Raw genomic sequence first — 19523 nt, forward strand, 5'->3', positions numbered from 1 at the left:
ATTGTTTCCCATTCCTCCTTGCAAAACAGCTCGAGCTCAGTGAGGTTGGATGGAGAGCATTTGTGAACAGCAGTTTTCAGTTCTTTCCACAGATTCTCGATTGGATTCAGGTCTGGACTTTGACTTGGCCATTCTAACACCTGGATATGTTTATTTTTGAACCATTCCATTGTAGATTTTGCTTTATGTTTTGGATCATTGTCTTGTTGGAAGACACATCTCCGTCCCAGTCTCAGGTCTTTTGCAGACTCCATCAGGTTTTCTTCCAGAATGGTCCTGTATTTGGCTCCATCCATCTTCCCATCAATTTTAACCATCTTCCCTGTCCCTGCTGAATAAAAGCAGGCCCAAACCATGATGCTGCCACCACCATGTTTGACAGTGGGGATGGTGTGTTCAGGGTGATGAGCTGTGTTGCTTTTACGCCAAACATAACGTTTTGCATTGTTGCCAAAAAGTCCAATTTTGGTTTCATCTGACCAGAGCACCTTCTTCCACATGTTTGGTGTGTCTCCCAGGTGGCTTGTGGCAAACTTTAAACAACACTTTTTATGGATATCTTTAAGAAATGGCTTTCTTCTTGCCACTCTTCCATAAAGGCCAGATTTGTGCAATATACGACTGATTGTTGTCCTATGGACAGAGTCTCCCACCTCAGCTGTAGATCTCTGCAGTTCATCCAGAGTGATCATGGGCCTCTTGGCTGCATCTCTGATCAGTCTTCTCCTTGTATGAGCTGAAAGTTTAGAGGGACGGCCAGGTCTTGGTAGATTTGCAGTGGTCTGATACTCCTTCCATTTCAATATTATCGCTTGCACAGTGCTCCTTGGGATGTTTAAAGCTTGGGAAATCTTTTTGTATCCAAATCCGGCTTTAAACTTCTTCACAACAGTATCTCGGACCTGCCTGGTGTGTTCCTTGTTCTTCATGATGCTCTCTGCGCTTTTAACGGACCTCTGAGACTATCACAGTGCAGGTGCATTTATACGGAGACTTGATTACACACAGGTGGATTGTATTTATCATCATTAGTCATTTAGGTCAACATTAGATCATTCAGAGATCCTCACTGAACTTCTGGAGAGAGTTTGCTGCACTGAAAGTAAAGGGGCTGAATAATTTTGCACGCCCAATTTTTCAGTTTTTGATTTGTTAAAAAAGTTTGAAATATCCAATAAATGTCGTTCCACTTCATGATTGTGTCCCACTTGTTGATTCTTCACAAAAAAATACAGTTTTATATCTTTATGTTTGAAGCCTGAAATGTGGCAAAAGGTCGCAAAGTTCAAGGGGGCCGAATACTTTCGCAAGGCACTGTATATATATATAAATTATTTAGACAAAAATGTCCAAAATGCTCAACTTCATTTTTATGCTGATGATACTGTTATTTACTGTTGTGCCTCGTCTCTTACAAAAGCTTTCCAGAACATGCAAACTGCTTTTTATACTGTTCAACATACCTTGTGTCAATTGAAGCTTATTCTCAATACTGACAAAACTAAACTAATGGTGTTCTCTGCAATGCAAGAAATAGACCTCTGAACCTTTCACCTATTACTACCTGTCACGGCAAGGAGATTGAGGTTGCAACCTCATATAATTATCTTGGAATTTTAATTGATGATGGCCTCTCTTTTAAATTGCATATTCAACAACTTACAAAAAAATTGAAGCTGAAATTGGGATTTTATTTTAGGAATAAGGCCTGTTTTTCTTTTGAAGCCAGAAGGAGGCTAGCATCAGCTACATTTATGCCTTTACTAGACTATGGGGATATTTTATATATGAATGCTTCCGCTCAGTGTTTGACATCAATTGACACTCTTTACCATGGCACTTTGAGATGTATTTTAAACTGCAAAACCCTTACGCACCACTGCACTTTGTATACCAGGGTTGGCTGGCCTTCTCTAGTCACTCGTAGGCTCAGTCACTGGTATACTTTTATTTACAAAGCCATTTTGGGTTTACTATCTTTTTATTTGTGCATTTTTATTGTTCAGAAATGTGGTGGGTACTCTCTTCGTTCGCTGGACTTTATCCTGCTAACTGTTCCAAATGTCCGAAATGAATTTGGTAAAAGGGCTTTTATGTACTCTGCGCCACCGTCTTGGAACACCTTACAAAATACTTTTAAACTGGAAGAACTTGTCCCAATTGGTGTTTTTAAATCACTGATGAAGGATGTTGAGGCTGATTCCCTGACCTGTCAATGTTTTTAATTTGCTGTTTTATACTCTTGTGAATTCAATGGTTTTTACTAAATTACTTAGTTTTTCATGTTGTCTGTCTGTAATTTCTTTGTAATGACTTGGTGCTGCCTATCTTGGCCAGGGCGCTCTTGAAAAATAGATTTTAATCTCAATGAGCCCTTCCTGGTTAAATAAAGGTTAAATAAAAATTAAATTTCAAAATTACACCTAAATCAACCATTTATCGGATCATCAAGGACTTCAAGGAGAGCGGTTCAGTTGTTGTGAAGAAGGCTTCAAGGCACCCAAGAAAGTCCAGCAAGCGCCAAGACCGTCTCCTAAAGTTGATTCAGTTGCGGGATCGGGGCACCACCAGTACAAAGCTTACTCAGGAATGGCAGCAGGCAGGTGTGAGTGCATCTGCACGCATAGTGAGGCGAAGACTTTTGGAGGATTAAATCAAATCAAAGTTTATTTGTCACGTGCTCTGAATACAACAGGTGTAGTATACCTTACAGTGAGAGCTTACAGTGAAATGCTTACTTACAGGATCTAACCAATAGTGCAAAAAAAGGTATTTGGTGAACAATAGGTAGGTAAAGATATAAAACAACAGTAAAAAGACAGGCATATACAGTAGTGAGGCTACATACAGACACCAGTTAGTCAGGCTGATTGAGGTAGTATGTACATGTAGATATGGTTAAAGCATCCTGAGACCATTCTCCTGAGACCATTCATGTGTGGGGTTGCTTCTCAGCCAAGGGAGTGGGGTCACTCACAATTTTGCCTAAGAACACAGCCATGAATAAAGAAGGGTACCAACACATCCTCCGAGAGCAACTTCTCCCAACCATCCAGGAACAGTTTGGTGACGAACAATGCCTTTTCCAGCATGATGGAGCACCTTGCCATAAGGCAAAAAAGTTATAACTAAGTGGCTTGGGGAACAAAACATCGATATTTTGGGTCCATGGCCAGGAAACTCCCCAGACCTTAATCCCATTGAGAACTTGTGGTCATCCTCAAGAGGCGGGTGGACAAACAAAAACCCACAAATTCTGACAAACTCCAAGCATTGATTATACAAGAATGGGCTGCCATCAGTCAGGATGTGGTCCAGAAGTTAATTGACAGCATGCCAGGGCAGATTGCAGAGGTCTTGAAAAAGAAGGGTCAACACTGCAAATATTGACTCTTTGCATCAACTAGGACCACACTCAGTCAGCTGTATTAGGAAATAAGAAAACAGGAAACCACTCACCCAGAGGCGGCGCTCCTAGTGGCCGGAGACTTTAATGCAGGGAAACTTAAATCAGTTCTACCAAATCTCTATCAACATGTTAAATGTGCAACCAGAGGGGAAAATAATCTAGATCACCTGTACTCCACACACAGAGACGCGTACAAAGCTCTCCCTCGCCCTCCATTTGGTAAATCTGACCACAACTCTATCCTCCTGATTCCTGCTTACAAGCAAAAATGAAAGCAGGAAGCACCAGTGACTCGGTCTATAAAAAATGGTCAGATGAAGCAGATGCTAAACCACAGGACTGCTTTGCTATCACAGACTAGAACATGTTCCGGGACTCTTCCGATGACATTGAGGAATACACCACATCAGTCACTGGCTTTATCAATAAGTGCATTGAGGACGTCGTACCCACAGTGACTGTACGTACATACCCCAACCAGAAGCCATGGATTACAGGCAACATTCGCACTGAGATAAAGGGTAGAGCTTCTGCTTTCAAGGTGCGGGACTCCAACCCGGAAGCTTACAAGAAATCCCGCTATGCCCTACGACGAACCATCAAACAGGCAAAGCGTCAATACAGGGCTAAGATTGAATAATACTACACCGGCTCCGACGCTCGTCGGATGTGGCAGGGCTTGCAAACTATTACAGACTACAAAGGGAAGCACAGCCACGAGCTGCCCAGTGACACGAGCCTACCAGACGAGCTAAATCACTTCTATGCTCGATTCGAGGCAAGCAACACTGAGGCATGCATGAGAGCATCAGCTGTTCCGGACGACTGTGTGAGTAAGACCTTTAAACAGGTCAACATACACAAGGCTGCGGGGCCAGACGGATTACCAGGACGTGTACTCTGGGCATGTGCTGAACGACTGGCAGGTGTCTTCACTGACATTTTCAACATGTCCCTGATTGAGTCTGTAATACCAACATGCTTCAAGCAGACCACCATAGTCCCTGTGCCCAAGAACACAAAGGCAACCTGCCTAAATGACTACAGACCCATAGCACTCACGTTCGTAGCCATGAAGTGCTTTGAAAAGCTGGTAATGGCTCACATCAACACCATTATCCCAGAAACCCTAGACCCACTCCAATTTGCATATCTCCCAAACAGATCCACAGATGATGCAATCTCTATTGCACTCCACACTGCCCTTTCCCACCTGGACAAAAGGAACACCTATGTGAGAATGCTGTTCATTGACTACAGCTCAGCGTTCAACACCATAGTACCCTCAAAGCTCATCACCAAGCTAAGGATCCTGGGACTAAACACCTCCCTCTGCAACTGGATCCTGGACTTCCTGACAGGCCGCCCGCAAGTGGTGAGGGTAGGTAGCAACACATCTGCCACGCTGATCCTCAACACTGGAGCTCCCCAGGGGTGAGTGCTCAGTCCTCTCCTGTACTCCCTGTTCACCCACAGCTGCATGGCCAGGCACGACTCCAACACCATCATTAAGTTTGCTGCCTGATCACCGACAACAACGAGACAGCCTATAGGGAGGAGGTCAGAGACCTGGCCGGGTGGTGCCAGAATAACAACCTATACCTCAACGTAACCAAGACTAAGGAAATGATTGTGGACTAAAGGAAAAGGAGCACCGAGTACGTCCCCAGTCTCTCTTTTTTTTAACCCCGTTTTCTCCCCAATTTCGTGATATCCAATTGTTAGTAGCTACAATTCCCGTACAGGCTCAGGAGGTTGAAAGTCATGCATCCTCCGATACACAACCCAACCAAGCCGCATCCAACCCGGAAGCCAGCCGCACCAATGTGTCAGAGGAAACACCATGCACCTGGCAACCTTGGTTAGCGTGCACTGTGCCCAGCCCGCCACAGGAGTCGCTGGTGCGCGATGAGACAAGGATATCCCTACCGGCTAAACCCTCCCTAACCCGGACGACACTAGGTCAATTGTGCGTCGCCCCATGGACCTCCCGGTCGCAGCCAGTTACAACAGAGCCTGGGTGAGAACCCAGGGTCTCTGATGGCACAGCTGGCGCTGCAGTACAGCGCCCTTAACCACTGCGCCACCCAGGAGTCCACGTCCCCATTCTCATTGACGGGGCTGTAGTGGAGCAGGTTGAGAGCTTCAAATCCCTTGGTGTCCACATCAACAACACACTAGATTGGTCCACACACACCAAGACAGTCGTGAAGAGGGCACAACAAAGCCTATTCCCCCTCAGGAAACTAAAAAGATTTGGCATGGGTCCTGAGATCCTCAAAAGGTTCTACAGCTGCAACATCGAGAGCATCCTGACCGGTTGCATCACTGCCTGAACGGAAATCGCTCGGCGTCCGACCACAAGGCACTTCAGAGGGTAGTGCATACGGCCCAGTACATCACTGGGGCAAAGCTGCCTGCCATCCAGGACCTCTACACCAAGCGGTGTCAGAGGAAGGCCCTAAAAATTGTCAAAGACCCCAAGCACCCCAGTCATAGACTGTTCTCTTTACTACCGCATGACAAGCGGTACCGGAGTGCCAAGTCTAGAACAAAAAGGCTTCTCAACAGTTTTTACCCCCAAGCCAAGACTCCTGAACAGGTAACCCAATGGTTACCCGGACTATTTGCATTGTGTGCCACCCCCCACCCCTCTTTTACGCTGCTGCTACTCTCTGTTTATCTTATATGCATAGTCACATTAACTATACATTCATGTACATACTACCTAAATGGCCCGACCAACCAGTGCTCCTGCACATTGGCTTACCGGGCTATCTGCATTGTGTCCCTGTCACGTCCTGACCTTAGTTCCTTTTTCTTGTCTCTATTTTAGTTTGGTCAGGGCGTGAGTTGCGGTGGGCATTTTATGTTTGTTCTGTGTTTTATAGTTCTATGTGTTGGGCCTGGTATGGGTCCCAATCAGAGGCAGCTGTCAATTGTTGTCTCTGATTAAGAACCATACCCTGTTCCCACCTGGTGTTTGTGGGTAGTTGTTTCCTGTTTTGTGTTGTGTCACCTTTCAGGATTGTTTCGATTTTCGTTGTTCCCCTTGGTTATTTTGTATTTCGTGTTCAGTGATATTAAATTAACATGGACACTTGCGTTTTGGTCCGATCTTTCCTGTTCCTCAGATGAAGAAGATCGTTACAGTCCCACCACCCGCCAACCCCTCTTTTTACACTTCTGCTACTCTTTGTTCATCATATATACATAGTCACTTTAACGATACCTACATGTACATACTACCTCAATAAGCCTGACTAACAGGTATATAGCCTTGCTAAGCTTTTTTCAAATGTCTTTTTACTGTTGCTTTATTTCTTTACTTACCTACACACACACACCTTTATTTTGCACCATTGGTTAGAGCCTGTAAGTAAGCATTTCACTGTAAGGTCTACTACACCTGTTGTATTCGGTGCACGTGACAAATAAACTTTGATTTGAACTACATGTAATTGTCAATAAAAGCCTTTGATACTTATGAAATGCTTGTAATTATACTTCAGTATTCCATAGTAACATCTGACAAAAATATCTAGACACTGAAGCAGCAAACTCTGTGGAAATTAATATTTGTGTCATTCTCAAAACTTTTGGCCACGACTGTATAATCAACAGCCAATAACGCTAATCAAAATATTTACAAACATAATGAGAGGGATCATGAAAAGGTAGGAAATAGAACGAAAGACAAGAAAGAGACCTCAAGATATCTGAATATTAAAGATGTGATACTCAGTCTGTGAACAAAGTCTGTTGTCCTTGGCTCTGGTTAGGCCGCATGGAAGTGAACAAAGGAAAGATGGCGGTGTGTCCTTAGTCCTGAGTTGAGGGGTTCCTTGGTGGTGGTTTCTCGCTCCTTTCCTCTGAGTTTGGAAGGTCCCTCGTGGGCTGCTCCTCTGGGTTGTGTCCCTGTTGGCTCTGTCTGCTGGCTCTTCCTTTGAGTTGCAGAGGCTGTGCTCTAAATCATTTTCTCCCTCTTTCCTTGAAGAAGGTTAGCTTAAATGTACTGTTCAGGCTACACTAGCTCTTTAAAGACTGTCTCCTTCTGAGACTGTTTAGTGCATGGGCTCTTCCGCACCAATGTCTGTACTGGATTAAAGGTACTATTCCCTAAAATGTACTTTCACTAAGCTAAATTCACCAGTTCTTGTCATTAGAGGCTAAGGTCCAGGCCCTGTGGTCAGCCTACTGAAGATGGAGGTTCACCTCCCTCCTCGAGAGAGGTCCAACTTGAGTCCAGCAGGATAAAAGAGTGAGATGGGAGACAGCAGAGTCCTTTTGCAGTCCTATGACGTAACAATGTATCATACCTAGGTGTGAAGGGTCACTTTGATGACCATTTGTCTTAGAGAGCGAGAGAGTTTGGAAGAACTTATAGACAGACAGTAAAAGGATGTTCAACATTGTTTTCTTATATGACATTAAAACAACACGTCGCTGCAAATGTTACTGTACAATTCATTGACCAGTCAAGTGGTGCCTATAGTATAGAAAGAAGGACCTCAAGATAAGACACAGTGTATAAAAGAAGGAGAATCTAAAACAGATTTAGATCTCTTCTACTGTAGTAACATCTACTTCCTACTATTGTCAGGATTTCAGAGAAAAATGACATTGCTGAGGTCATCATTGTCCACCAAGCCACTCCTACCTCCAGGTAAAGCTTTCCAAAACTGGAGGAGAAAATGTGGCTTGTGAATTACGTAACACGTGACCACACTTGGAGTGAACATCTGGGTTTTGGTCTAGTCAACAAGAAAAAATATATATAAAAAAAAAAAAAAACTTGCAGACAACTAAGAAACATACAATATTTATAGCTGTAGTGTATGTGGCCTGAAAACAATCCCAAGCAACAGTATCATTCAAATCCAAACAAGCATGGCCTTTTGTGAGTTTGTTTGTTTCTGGCTGTACATGCGAATAAGTTGTCTATTCAGGCCTATGGCAGCAAATATTTACAAATATTGTACTAAGGAGAAGAAGAACAATCTGCTACACCCCCTCAAAACAACTACCTCATTACCTAAGTGACACTCTAGTAGAGTAAAAGTTTTAAACATCATTCCACATAGCAGTGGAACGGTTCAGTAGTATGTACAGAAGTGTGAAACAGAGGATGATGGGAGATTCCTGCAGCAGCTGCTCCCTCCAGACTGGAGCAGCGTAGCAGTGTGTAAAACATAACACTGATGCCCTTCATGGCACACGGCCAGCACTCCCTCAGGTTGAGAACTAGATTAATGAGCAACCTTCTCTCTCTCCTTCTGATTGGGGGAGGGCCATAGGGCAATCATGCCTCCACATTCCTCAGGGAGCCTGATTGGTCGATATCGGTATTTCAGCATGTGGTTTCTTGTTCTGGGTGCATGTGTGAGTGGCTGACACAACTACAAAGCATGATCTGTCTGACAACTACCGATGTAAAATCTTAATTTCAGCCAGTTTGCTTCAAAAGGAAAATAATCCTGCAGCCAAAGGAAATGGATATTATTATGTGGATTATAGTTAATGGATATTTTTTGCAGGTGTTGATACATTTTTCATTAGGGCAAAGCAAGTCTGGCATTTTAAAGTGGAAACTACAAACTTTAGAATACTTTTTAAACCTTGAATACACTACAAGTTTGCATTTCCAGCTGTGCAGGAAAATTCTAAGCAACAAATGAGTGATCAAATTAAGATCCTACATCTGTAACTGAACTGCTTCCTCCAAAGACATGTACTTTATGAGCAACAACACCTGTGATCTCAAGAATCCCATAGTACTACAGATTCCCATGTGTGACGTTGTTGGAGTGAACCTTGACCCTTACTGTCTCTGTAATGTCCTGTCCTTGTCTCATTCGTATATAGAGTAAATTAGTGTGAGAGAGTTCTGTGGATAAGCGTGACAGAGAAAAGTTATGTTTCTCACCTTTGCTGGGTTTCCCAACGTGCACCTTGACTGGCAGCTCCTTGCATGAGAGAGATGGCATGTGAGGCATGGATTCTGGGACAATTCCCTCGTTCCCTCGCCCTGCCCCGACGTCTCGGTGCAGTGTCTGTGAAACATAGGCCAAAGGTCATGTCAAGTAGATTAATATCATGGTCAGAGGGTTAGGGATTACTAAACCTTCAGCACCTTGACTGTCATTCAGACTGCCCTACTCACTCACTGTCATATAATCATCTCCCTCATGTATTATGCCTTACAGAGGTAAGAGACAGGATCACACTCACAGTCTTATGGAAATCACTGACTTTATTTGAAAATGACCTCTGATGACATCCTATGGGGTAATTTTCTTAGGACACTATATTTTTTCAAAACAAAACATAGAAAATCATTGTCATCACATACAGTGCCTTCTGAAAGTATTTATACCTTTTGACTTTTTCCACATTTGTTGTGTTACAGCCTGAATTAAAAATGTATTCAATTTAGATTTTTTTTTGTCACTGGCTTACACACAATACCTCGTACAGTCAAAGTGGAATTATGTTTGTTTTTTATGTTTTCAAATTAATTTTAAAAAGAAAGGCTGAAATGTCTTGAGTCAATAAGTATTCAACATTTGTTATGGCAAGTAAAAATGTGCTAAACAAGTCACAGAATAAGTTGCAGGGACTCACTCGGTGTGCAATAATAGTGTTTAACATAATTATTAAACGACTACTTTATCTCTGCACCCCAGAAATACAATTATCTGGAATTCCAAGGAACAGTCTGTAGATCTCAGAGATAGAATTGTTATGAGGAATACAGTGCCTTCAGAAAGTATTCACACCCCTTTACTTTTTCCACATCCCTTTGTTGTGTCACAGTCTGAATTTAAAAGGTATTCAATTGAGATTGTGTGTCACTGATCTACACACAATACCCCATAATATCAAAGTGGAATTTTGTTTGTAGAACATTTTAGAAATAAATAAAAAATATTAAAAGAGAATGTCTTGAGTCAGTAAGTATTCAACCCCTTTGCTATGGCAAGCCTAAATAAGTTCAGGAGTAAAAATGTGCTTAACAAATCACAAAATACAGTGCATTCAGAAAGTATTCAGACCCCTTGACTTTTTCCACATTTTGTTACGTTACACCCTTCTTCAAAAATGTATTAAATCGTTTTTTCCCCTCATCAATGTACACACAATACCCCATAATGACAAAGCAAAAACAGGTTTTCAGAAATGTTTGCAAATGTATTAAAAATTCCATTTACATAAAGATTTAGACCCTGTACTTTCTTGAAGCACCTTTGGCAGCGATTACAGCCTTGAGTCTTGTTGGGTATGACGCTACATGCTTGGCACACCTGTGTTTAGGGAGTTTCTCCCATTATTCTCTGCAGATCCTCTCAAGCTCTGTCAGGTTGGATGGGGAGAGTTCCTGCACAGTAATTTTCAGGTCTCTCCAGAGATGTTCGATCGGGTTCAAGTCCGGGCGCTGGCTGGGCCACTCAAGGAAATTCAGAGACTTGTCCCAAAGCCACTCCTGCATTGTCTTGACTGTGTGCTTAGTGTCGATGTCCTGTTGGAAGGTAAACCTTTTCCCTAGTCTGAGGTCCTGAGTGCTCTGGAGCAGGTTTTCATCAAGGATCTCTCTGTACTTTGCTCCGTTCATCTTCCCTCGATCCTGACTTGTCTCCCAGTCCCTGCCGCTGAAAAACATCTCCACAGTATGATGCTGCCATCACCATGCTTCAATGTAAGGATGGTGCCAGGTTTCTTCCAGACGTGACGCTTGGCATTCAGGCAAAAGAGTTCAATCTTGTTCTCAGGGATGATCAATCGAAACAGGATGCACCTGCGCTCAATTTAATGTCTCATAGCAAAGGGTCTGAATACTTATGTAAATAAGGCATTTCTGTTTTTTATTTTTTATAAATTTGCTAAAATTTATAAAAACCTTTTTTTTGCTTTGTAATTATGGGGTATTGTTTGTAAATAGATGCAGATTTTTTTTTTATATACATAACAAAATGTGGATCAAGCGAATACTTTCCGAATGCACTTTACAGGTACATCCTTGATGAGAACATGCTTCAGAGTGCAAACGACCTTAAACTGGGAGGGTGAAGATTTGCGTTCCAACAGGACAATAACCCCAAGCATACAGCCAACGCAACACTGGAATGACTTCAGAACAAGAATGTGAAAGTCCTTGAGTCACCCAACCAAAGCCCATACTTGAATCCTGTTGAAAATCAGTGGAAAGACTTGAAGATTGCTGTTCACCGCCACTCCCCATCTAACTTAACAGAGCTTGAGAAAATCTGCAAGGAATAATTGAAGAAAATCCCCAAATCCAGATGTGTAAAACGTATACAGACACACCCAAGACTCAAAGCTGTAATCACCACCAAAGGTGCTTCTACAAAGTATTGACTCAGTGGTGTGAATACTTACAGTACCAGTAAAAAATGTTTGGACACACCTACTCATTCAAGGGTTTTTCTTTACTTTTACTATTTTCTACATTGTAGAATAATAGTGAAGACATCAAAACTATGAAATAACACATATGGAATCATGTAGTAACCAAAAAAGTGTTAAACAAATCTAAATATAATTTAGATTTTAGATTCTTCAAACTAGCCACCCTTTGTCTTGATGACAGCTTTGCACACACTTGGAATTCTCTCAACCAGCTGAGGAATAAGGAATAACTTTATACATGAGGAATAACTTTCCGACAGTCTTGAAGGAGTTCCCACATATGTGTGCTTGATACCCTTCACATATGAGTGCTTGATGGCTGCTTTTCCTTCACTGTGCAGTCCAACTCATCCCTAACAATCTCAATTGGGTTGAGGTTGGATGATTGTGGAGGTCAGGTCATCTGATGCAGCACTCCATCACTCTTCTTCTATGGTCAAATAGTCCCTACACAGCCTGGAGGTGTGTTTTTGGTCATTGTCCTATTGAAAAACAAATGATTGTCCCACTAAGCGCAAACCAGATGGGATGGCGTATCGCTGCTGAATGCTGTGGTAGCCATGTTGGTTAAGTGTGTCTTGAATTCTATATAAATCACAGACAATGTGACCAGCAAAGCACCCACACATCATCACAACTCGACAGAAAATGTCTGTATTGACTGACCTTCATGTCTTGAAGTAATGATGGACTGTTGTTTCTCTTTGCTTATTTCAGCTGTTCTTGCCATAATACGGACTTGGTATTTTACCAAACAGGGTTCAGTTTTGACTTAAATCTGCTTGAAAATCTACAGTAGAAGTCGGAAGTTTACATACACCTTAGCCAAATACATTTAAACTCAGTTTTCCACAATTCCTGACATTTAATCCTAGTAAAAATTCTGTACCCCTACCTTGTCACAACACAATTGATTGGCTCAAACGCATTAAGAAGAAAAGACATTCCACAAATACATTTTTAACAAGGAACACCTGTTCATTGAAATGCATTCCAGGTGACTACCTCATTTTCTACCTTAATTTAACTAGGCAAGTCAGTTAAGAACAAATTCTTATTTTCAATGACGGCCTAGGAACAGTGGGTTAACTGCCTTGTTCAGGGGCAGAACGACAGATTTTTACCTTGTGTCATATTGCACAACTTGGATTCATAACATATCATACAAATTGCAAAATTCGAAACATATCACATGAAATAGACGACGTAGTACCAGGGCTCTAAATAAATTCATTGGTAGGTAGGAGCACCAGAAAATGTTTTACTTTATTTTTTACTGCAAATGACTGTCCTATCGTTCTTAATTGTCATCTGTTGTTACTTTGATGATGTAGAACGCATCACTAGAGAGTTGGCAAGACATTCGAATAAAAACATATTTTAATTATTGTATTCAAAAGTGCAACTGCAAACATATTTACATAGGTGATTAGTTTTGGACAAACAAATGTAATATACAAAACAGAACATTGATTGTGTGCAAAAGTGAAACAACAAACATATTTATACAGGTGATTAAAACATAACCTTTATTGTATTTAAAAGTCCAACCACAAACTGTTATGATATACTGCATTCAGCTGATTGTATAATTTTTTCTTTTTCTAACTATGTAGCTAATAATAGTAATGTAACATGCTGACTATGAACTGATACGTGGATACTGAAATAAATGTTCAGTCTCCAGTCACATGAACAAATCAATTTCTTTGATCTAGAATCTACCTTATAAAACAACTTTATTTTAGGGTTAGAGTTTAGGGACGTCCCAAGGATGGTGCCAATAAACCTTGTTCCATATGTCGGGTTGATTTGAAATCCACTATTTTTCTGGGTGAGTAACATCAGTCTGAATTTGGTGAAGGCCATCTCCTCTTTGGCAATGTGGTAAACGGTGATACATTTCATCTCTAGGTCAGTTAGCTCTGCCTGTTGACCAGCTTGGCTGTCAAATACGGCTGGTAGACATAGGTATGTTGCTCCAGCCCCTGCCCCGATGTACTTGTCCCGGCACTTGATGTGCTTTTGGCTTAAAGTTATATTTTAGCAAAAACTTGTGTTTTAGGTTGTGGCAATTAAGTCCTCCCTGCTGCTATTACTCCACATGTTTTACAGTACTCACATAACATTGTGCTCACAGAACATTGTGCAGCAACCCCTCTAGAAACATGTAGATATTTTTATTTTTCTGAGGAGGTGGTCCAGTAGCAGCATCTGCTACATTGTCCTCATCATCATCTTCTTCTGGTTGTGATTGATCATTTCATAATTTGTTAAAGAAAGCTTCAATTGTTCTTAACTGACTCGCCTAGTTAAATAAAGGTAAAATTCCACGCGTTGTTCTTGCTAGCTATCTTGCTAGCTAATGCCATTAATTAGCTGACAGAAAAGGGTGGCACAGTTCTGGGGGAAGAATTCTGCGAAAAGGGTTGTGACTGGTGTTTGATTGGTTGAATTAGCTGCATTTAAACATTTGTAGCATTATGATTGGTTATGATTTGTAAACAATGTTTCAGTCTGTCTTATTTGAGCAGTGAAGAGAAGAGTATTGCAATTAAATATTTTTAGGCATTGCTTTTTTATTGGATTTTTTTTTTTGCTCCCAAAATAAAAGTCCTGTTCGCACAGCAACATTTTGGACACACTTTTGAGCCCTGTGTAGTACACAAGTGGATGACTTAGTACAAAAAAACTGAAACTGAAATTGTACAAAAGTTTGAGAGTGCATCTTTAAGTGAAGAAAAGCTGTCATTAGTAAAATGTTACCACAAATACGGCAGCTGATTCTCACAATATTGTAGCTCTGTTGCAGTATCATATAGTCTATATTGATTTATACGTTATGGCCATAGACGGTGTATTGTTGTGACACACTGAGCAGGTGTCTGTGCTGCTTGCTCTGTGATTAGGTATCATGAAAGGCTGTCAAGACAGCTAGGGGAGAGTAATAGCCACTGCACTCTGAACTAGGGTCCTGTATTTTGGTTAATCATGTCACATGACCTGGATTTTTATTAAAGGTTTTTCAACATACTGTCTTATTTTCTTTTTCTTTCAGATGGTCCAGCACCATCCTCAGATAATTGCTTTCATTTTTGTTTCAATTCTAATTTCTGTCAAATGATCAAATCTACGTCATGTGACATGATAAACCAAAACACAGGGCTTTACATATAACTAACTAGTTTCCTGGAAAGGAGAGACGTTTTAAAAATGTCTTAGCTAAGGTTGTGCAGTTCAAATATCTTCATTCCAGCCAAATATTTTGTATGTATTTTGCATCTTTCCTCTTTGAAGCCCTGTAAGTGGTGAGGCTGATGTGTATAAGAGCAGAGGTAAAACAGCACACGTGCTGAACCAAGCAGCAACAGCAACACACAGACGAGCTCTGAAACCAATTAAGCGTTCTTTACAGTGTGCTACTGCCACATCCGCATCCATTCCTGCCAAATCTGCTCTTTTTCTCAGGGGAAAGGGAAGGTCCTGCTGCTAGGAGAGATGCTAGCTGCCTGGGCTAGATTTAGAACCGAAATGGACATGGCAGTAGCACAGGTCATGGCAGATGAAACACCACTAAGAAGTGTGTGTGGTTTAGCTATGTTTCATGTCTGGTCGGGGTTAGGGTTAACGTAAAGGCTTCTCCAAACAGTCAGAGAGAGCAGCAGTGAGACTAGAGCTTCCTGGTGATTCACTGGAGGGTTGAGTCTCTCTCACACAGGATTGATTTCAGCATTGAGAAATGTGCTGACCTGCACTTAATGGAGGCCAAGACCAACAAAACACTAAATACAACCAAGCGCCTTCCTTTGAGCTGCCAGGGTACTTTCCCCTCAAACACATGTTTGAACAGCCCTGTGTGTTTGCTGGGTGTCTCTGATTCAACACATTGACAAACAGGCACTTGTAATGATCCTGCCTTTGTTTAAGAATAGAAAAAAGTTAACCTGTGTCTGTGTGCCAATGTATTCAAATCCAATTGAAGTAGTAAGGTTAACTTTTCTTTTGAAGCATTACATTTAGCCTTTTATGTGTTCTTCATTCTTTCTCTCTCAAACAAACACACATACATATACACACACACAAAACACACACTGTAATATTGTAAATAGAAGGGTAATGACATTTCCAGATGTTTCTTGAGGTGTTTATTTTATCAACAATAATATTCCTGATGCATGACAAAAGACCCTTAAAATGGCATAATATCATTTATAACTTTTTGCAATAAATGTCACAATCCTAAAAGCAAAGAAAGCTGTATATTTTGTTAACAAGGTTTCATAATCCCACATTGCTGTGTTAACATCTGGTTGTCCAAAGAGGTAAAAAGTCATGCTGAATGTACAGAGTGTATGAGTGAATGTTCAGGACACCAATGGTTGAGGACAACAGACAGATATGCCCCTGGGGGGACCAGAAAAAAGCATGTTTGTTTAGTTCAATTAATTCCTTTTAGGTCACATTTGTTAGTAGTGGGAAATTCCATGATAACAGAATGACGCTCAGACTCAGATAGTTCACGTCGAAATGTATGTCAAACCAAAACCAATAATTGCAAAGTTAAACAACTATTATGCACCAGGACCACTTCAAAAAGTGTCCATGAAGACTTAACAAAAACACACTTGAAGAACAACGCAGATGCACATTTTGATAACAGAATGTCGTTTTGTGCTGTTTGTGCAGTCATTGTGTTACCAAACTTTGCATCTGCACTGTTCTGCAGGTAGCCTTGTGGTTAAGAGTGTTGGGCCAGTAACTGAAAGGTAGCTGGTTCGATTCACCGAGCTGACTAGGTGAAGAAATTGCTCCTGTAAGTTGCTCTGGAAAAGAGTGTCTGCTAAATGACAAAAAAAATTGTAAATGTGTTTTTGTCAAATTTACTGTGGAAATTATTAAGTCGTCCTTGTGCATTAAGTTATATGGTTTGTTTAACTTTGCAATCAGTGGTTTTTGTTTGACACACATTTTAAAGTCAACTATCTGAGTCTCGGCATCATTTCTGTTATCGTAGAGTTGCCCTAGTATGTCTCAACATGACCTAGAAATGGGGGAAGGGCTAGAATGTTATCATTCTCTTCCTACTTTTGGAAAAACCCACACAAGTAAAAGGTGTAGGCGTATTAGCGTAATTACAGTGTAACAACAATCTATTCTCAATCAGTTATAAATAATGTAGGCCAACAGTGTATGTACAAAAAAATTTCCCCTTGTTTGATCATTTCATCCAAAAGAGGGTACAATAGCTGCCTGTACCACAAGATGCATCACTCCCAGAACCAGAACAGTGTAGGGAGCTGTTGAATGATTCTGGTTAGCCTCCTAGCACTGACACTCACTAACTTTTTGGCTTGTTAGGTACACTCTTAGAAAAAAGGGTTCCAAAAGGGTTCTTCGGCTGTCCCCATGGGGGAATGCCTTTTGGTTCCAAGTAAAAAATATGTTTGGTTCCAGGTAGAACCATTTTGGGATCCATGTTGGGGTCTACATGGAACCCAAAACGGTTCTACTTGGTACCAAAGGGGTTCTACCTGGAACCAACAAGGGTTCTTCAAAGGGTTCTCATATGGGAACCCTTTTAAGATCTAGATAGCACCTATTTTCTACAAGTGTAGGCTATCCTAGAACTTTGTGTTTTGGATGGTTGCTCAAACTTGTAAGTGACACAATACCATTCATATATCTGGCCATCAAGTGACAACAGGGAGGACAATATATTACCTACCTTATGAGAACATGGACACCCGACCTGACAGGAGTCGAGGGTGGGCGCAGTGATGTAGGTTGGGATGTTAGTGGCGGGAGACAGGGTGTCCAGCGCTCCAGTCCCGTCGCAGCCACCAGTCCCGGGCTGCTGCTCTCCACAGGTGACCTGCAGGATCTCCTGGATCTGGGTCAGCTCCTGTCTTAGCACCTGCTTCTGATGAAAGCTGAATGCCGGGTGATTGGATGCCATGGTGAAGAGGAGAAGGAACTGCTCATCCGTTTGTCCATCGTTGAGCTGCAGGCCGTAGTTGTTTATGATGCTGTCGATGTGCGTGAGCGTTCGGAAGAGAACACTCGCAGCCTCTCGATTGTCGGAGCTGAGAAGTGCAAGGGAGATAAGCAGCTTGCTCCTCACGACCTCGTCCGTGATGTTGGTAAGGTTCGAGAGGTCAGCGGGGTTGTTGGCTTTGATCTCGGCATCCCTGAGGGAGTGATAGTCCTTGCGGGCTAAATCTTCCAAGCACGACCCGAGGAAGCGTAGTTCGATGGGAACACAGAGGTCCAAAAGCCCACAAATGAACTCAGCTCTCTGGGCCGAGTTCAATATCGAAAACCAGCGGTAGACCCCTTCCCTTTGAACGGAGCATCGATTTTCAACCATTTTAAAATCGACTCACACGTTTAAACATGGATTATTTTGTTGATTGCGATTAGGCCTAACAATAATAAAATGGCAATACAAAAATTAGTCAAGACAAACCTCCATTTACGGTACAAGTAGCCTAACCTTTAAACAGAGAGCGTGCAGAAACCTGCCTGAACAGTTAGTAAACGTCCACCTGGGTCAATGACGCTGGTTATTTGGTTGACAATAATCGTATTCAATGTAGACTATCCACGACCATGAGTTTTCGGGAAAATAAATTACAGCACGTCGTCTTTCTTTGTTTACAGGCCAGTTGCGACATTGTTGAAATATGTAACCAATGCGATAATCACTTGAAAGTCTATAAACAAAAGCATGAGTAGGATTACTGTACTGCGAGGCTCAGCGTAGTATCCAGTCATCCAGGCTTTCTCGACCAGCCCTCCGAGGTCCCCACGTCAGTCGATTATGGAACAAGTACTACATGAAGTAGATTTAAATAACAAAAACACCATATGAGTATTACACACATAGATAATTTACTTCCAGTGTAAGAAAATCATTTTCGATGGGAATCCGCACGGTATTCTTTGAAATTCTGAGTGTCTGCCAATAAAGAAGACCATAAACTGCATGTAGCCTATAAACTATAGCCAGTAACCTAGGGGTTAAAGTTTAAACGCAAACGATTCAGTTAAATCCTATTGGTCGTAAACTTAACCAGGAACGCGTTCAGATTTGTTCCAGACGAATAACAACAATTGGTGCTTTCAAAACAACTGGGAACTCGGAAAAAACGAGGTCAAATCATGACGTCAGATATCTTCAGGTCGGAAAGCCGGAGCTCTAGAAATATGCCAGAGTTTCCGACAGCGAATTCCGAGTTGGATGACCGTTCAAAACTTTTTTCCCAGTTGGAGATTTCCCAGTTCTCTTGAACGCACTGAAGTCGGAGATTTTCGAGTTCTGAGTTCCCAGTGGTTTTGAACAAAACAAATGTTTAGACCTATCCTTTTTATAAAGACCCCGTAGCTGTTTTGAAATGCAATTCAAGTAATGAAGTATGAATTTAGGGGAAAACGAGGTCAAATCATGATGTAAGTCATCTTCAGGTAGTAAAGTCTGAGATCTAACAAGATGCCAGAGTTTCCGGCTTGCAATTCCGAATTGGATGACCGTTCAAAATATTTTCCCAGTCGAAGCTCGTTTTTTATTCGATTTCCCAGTTGTTTTGAACGTGACATTATTCCAAACTGCCAGCTAAACCCATCAGCTAAAAACATACACTTCGATTGGGTGTACTACAGCTTGTCAGTAACCCCAGCTGCTGGTGTG

At 41.6% G+C, this 19523-nt stretch overlaps 1 protein-coding gene across 2 annotated transcripts in view; it reads right to left on the minus strand.

The window, feature by feature from the left end:
• LOC139386450 (zinc finger CCHC domain-containing protein 14-like) overlaps positions 1–18945 on the minus strand; it is a 42399-nt gene extending 23454 nt beyond the window's left edge. For both annotated transcript variants that reach the window (XM_071132136.1, XM_071132052.1), the window contains exons 1-2: positions 17562–18945; positions 9336–9462 (exon numbers count right to left, since the gene is read on the minus strand). In XM_071132136.1, coding sequence (XP_070988237.1) covers positions 9336–9462; positions 17562–18203 — 769 coding nt within the window. In that variant the 5' untranslated portion in view covers positions 18204–18945. The remainder of the gene's footprint in view (positions 1–9335; positions 9463–17561) is intronic.
• Positions 18946–19523: the final 578 nt, after the last annotated feature.

This window comes from Oncorhynchus clarkii, chromosome 1 (assembly GCF_045791955.1).
Source record: "Oncorhynchus clarkii lewisi isolate Uvic-CL-2024 chromosome 1, UVic_Ocla_1.0, whole genome shotgun sequence".
NCBI classification, from domain to species: domain Eukaryota; kingdom Metazoa; phylum Chordata; class Actinopteri; order Salmoniformes; family Salmonidae; genus Oncorhynchus; species Oncorhynchus clarkii.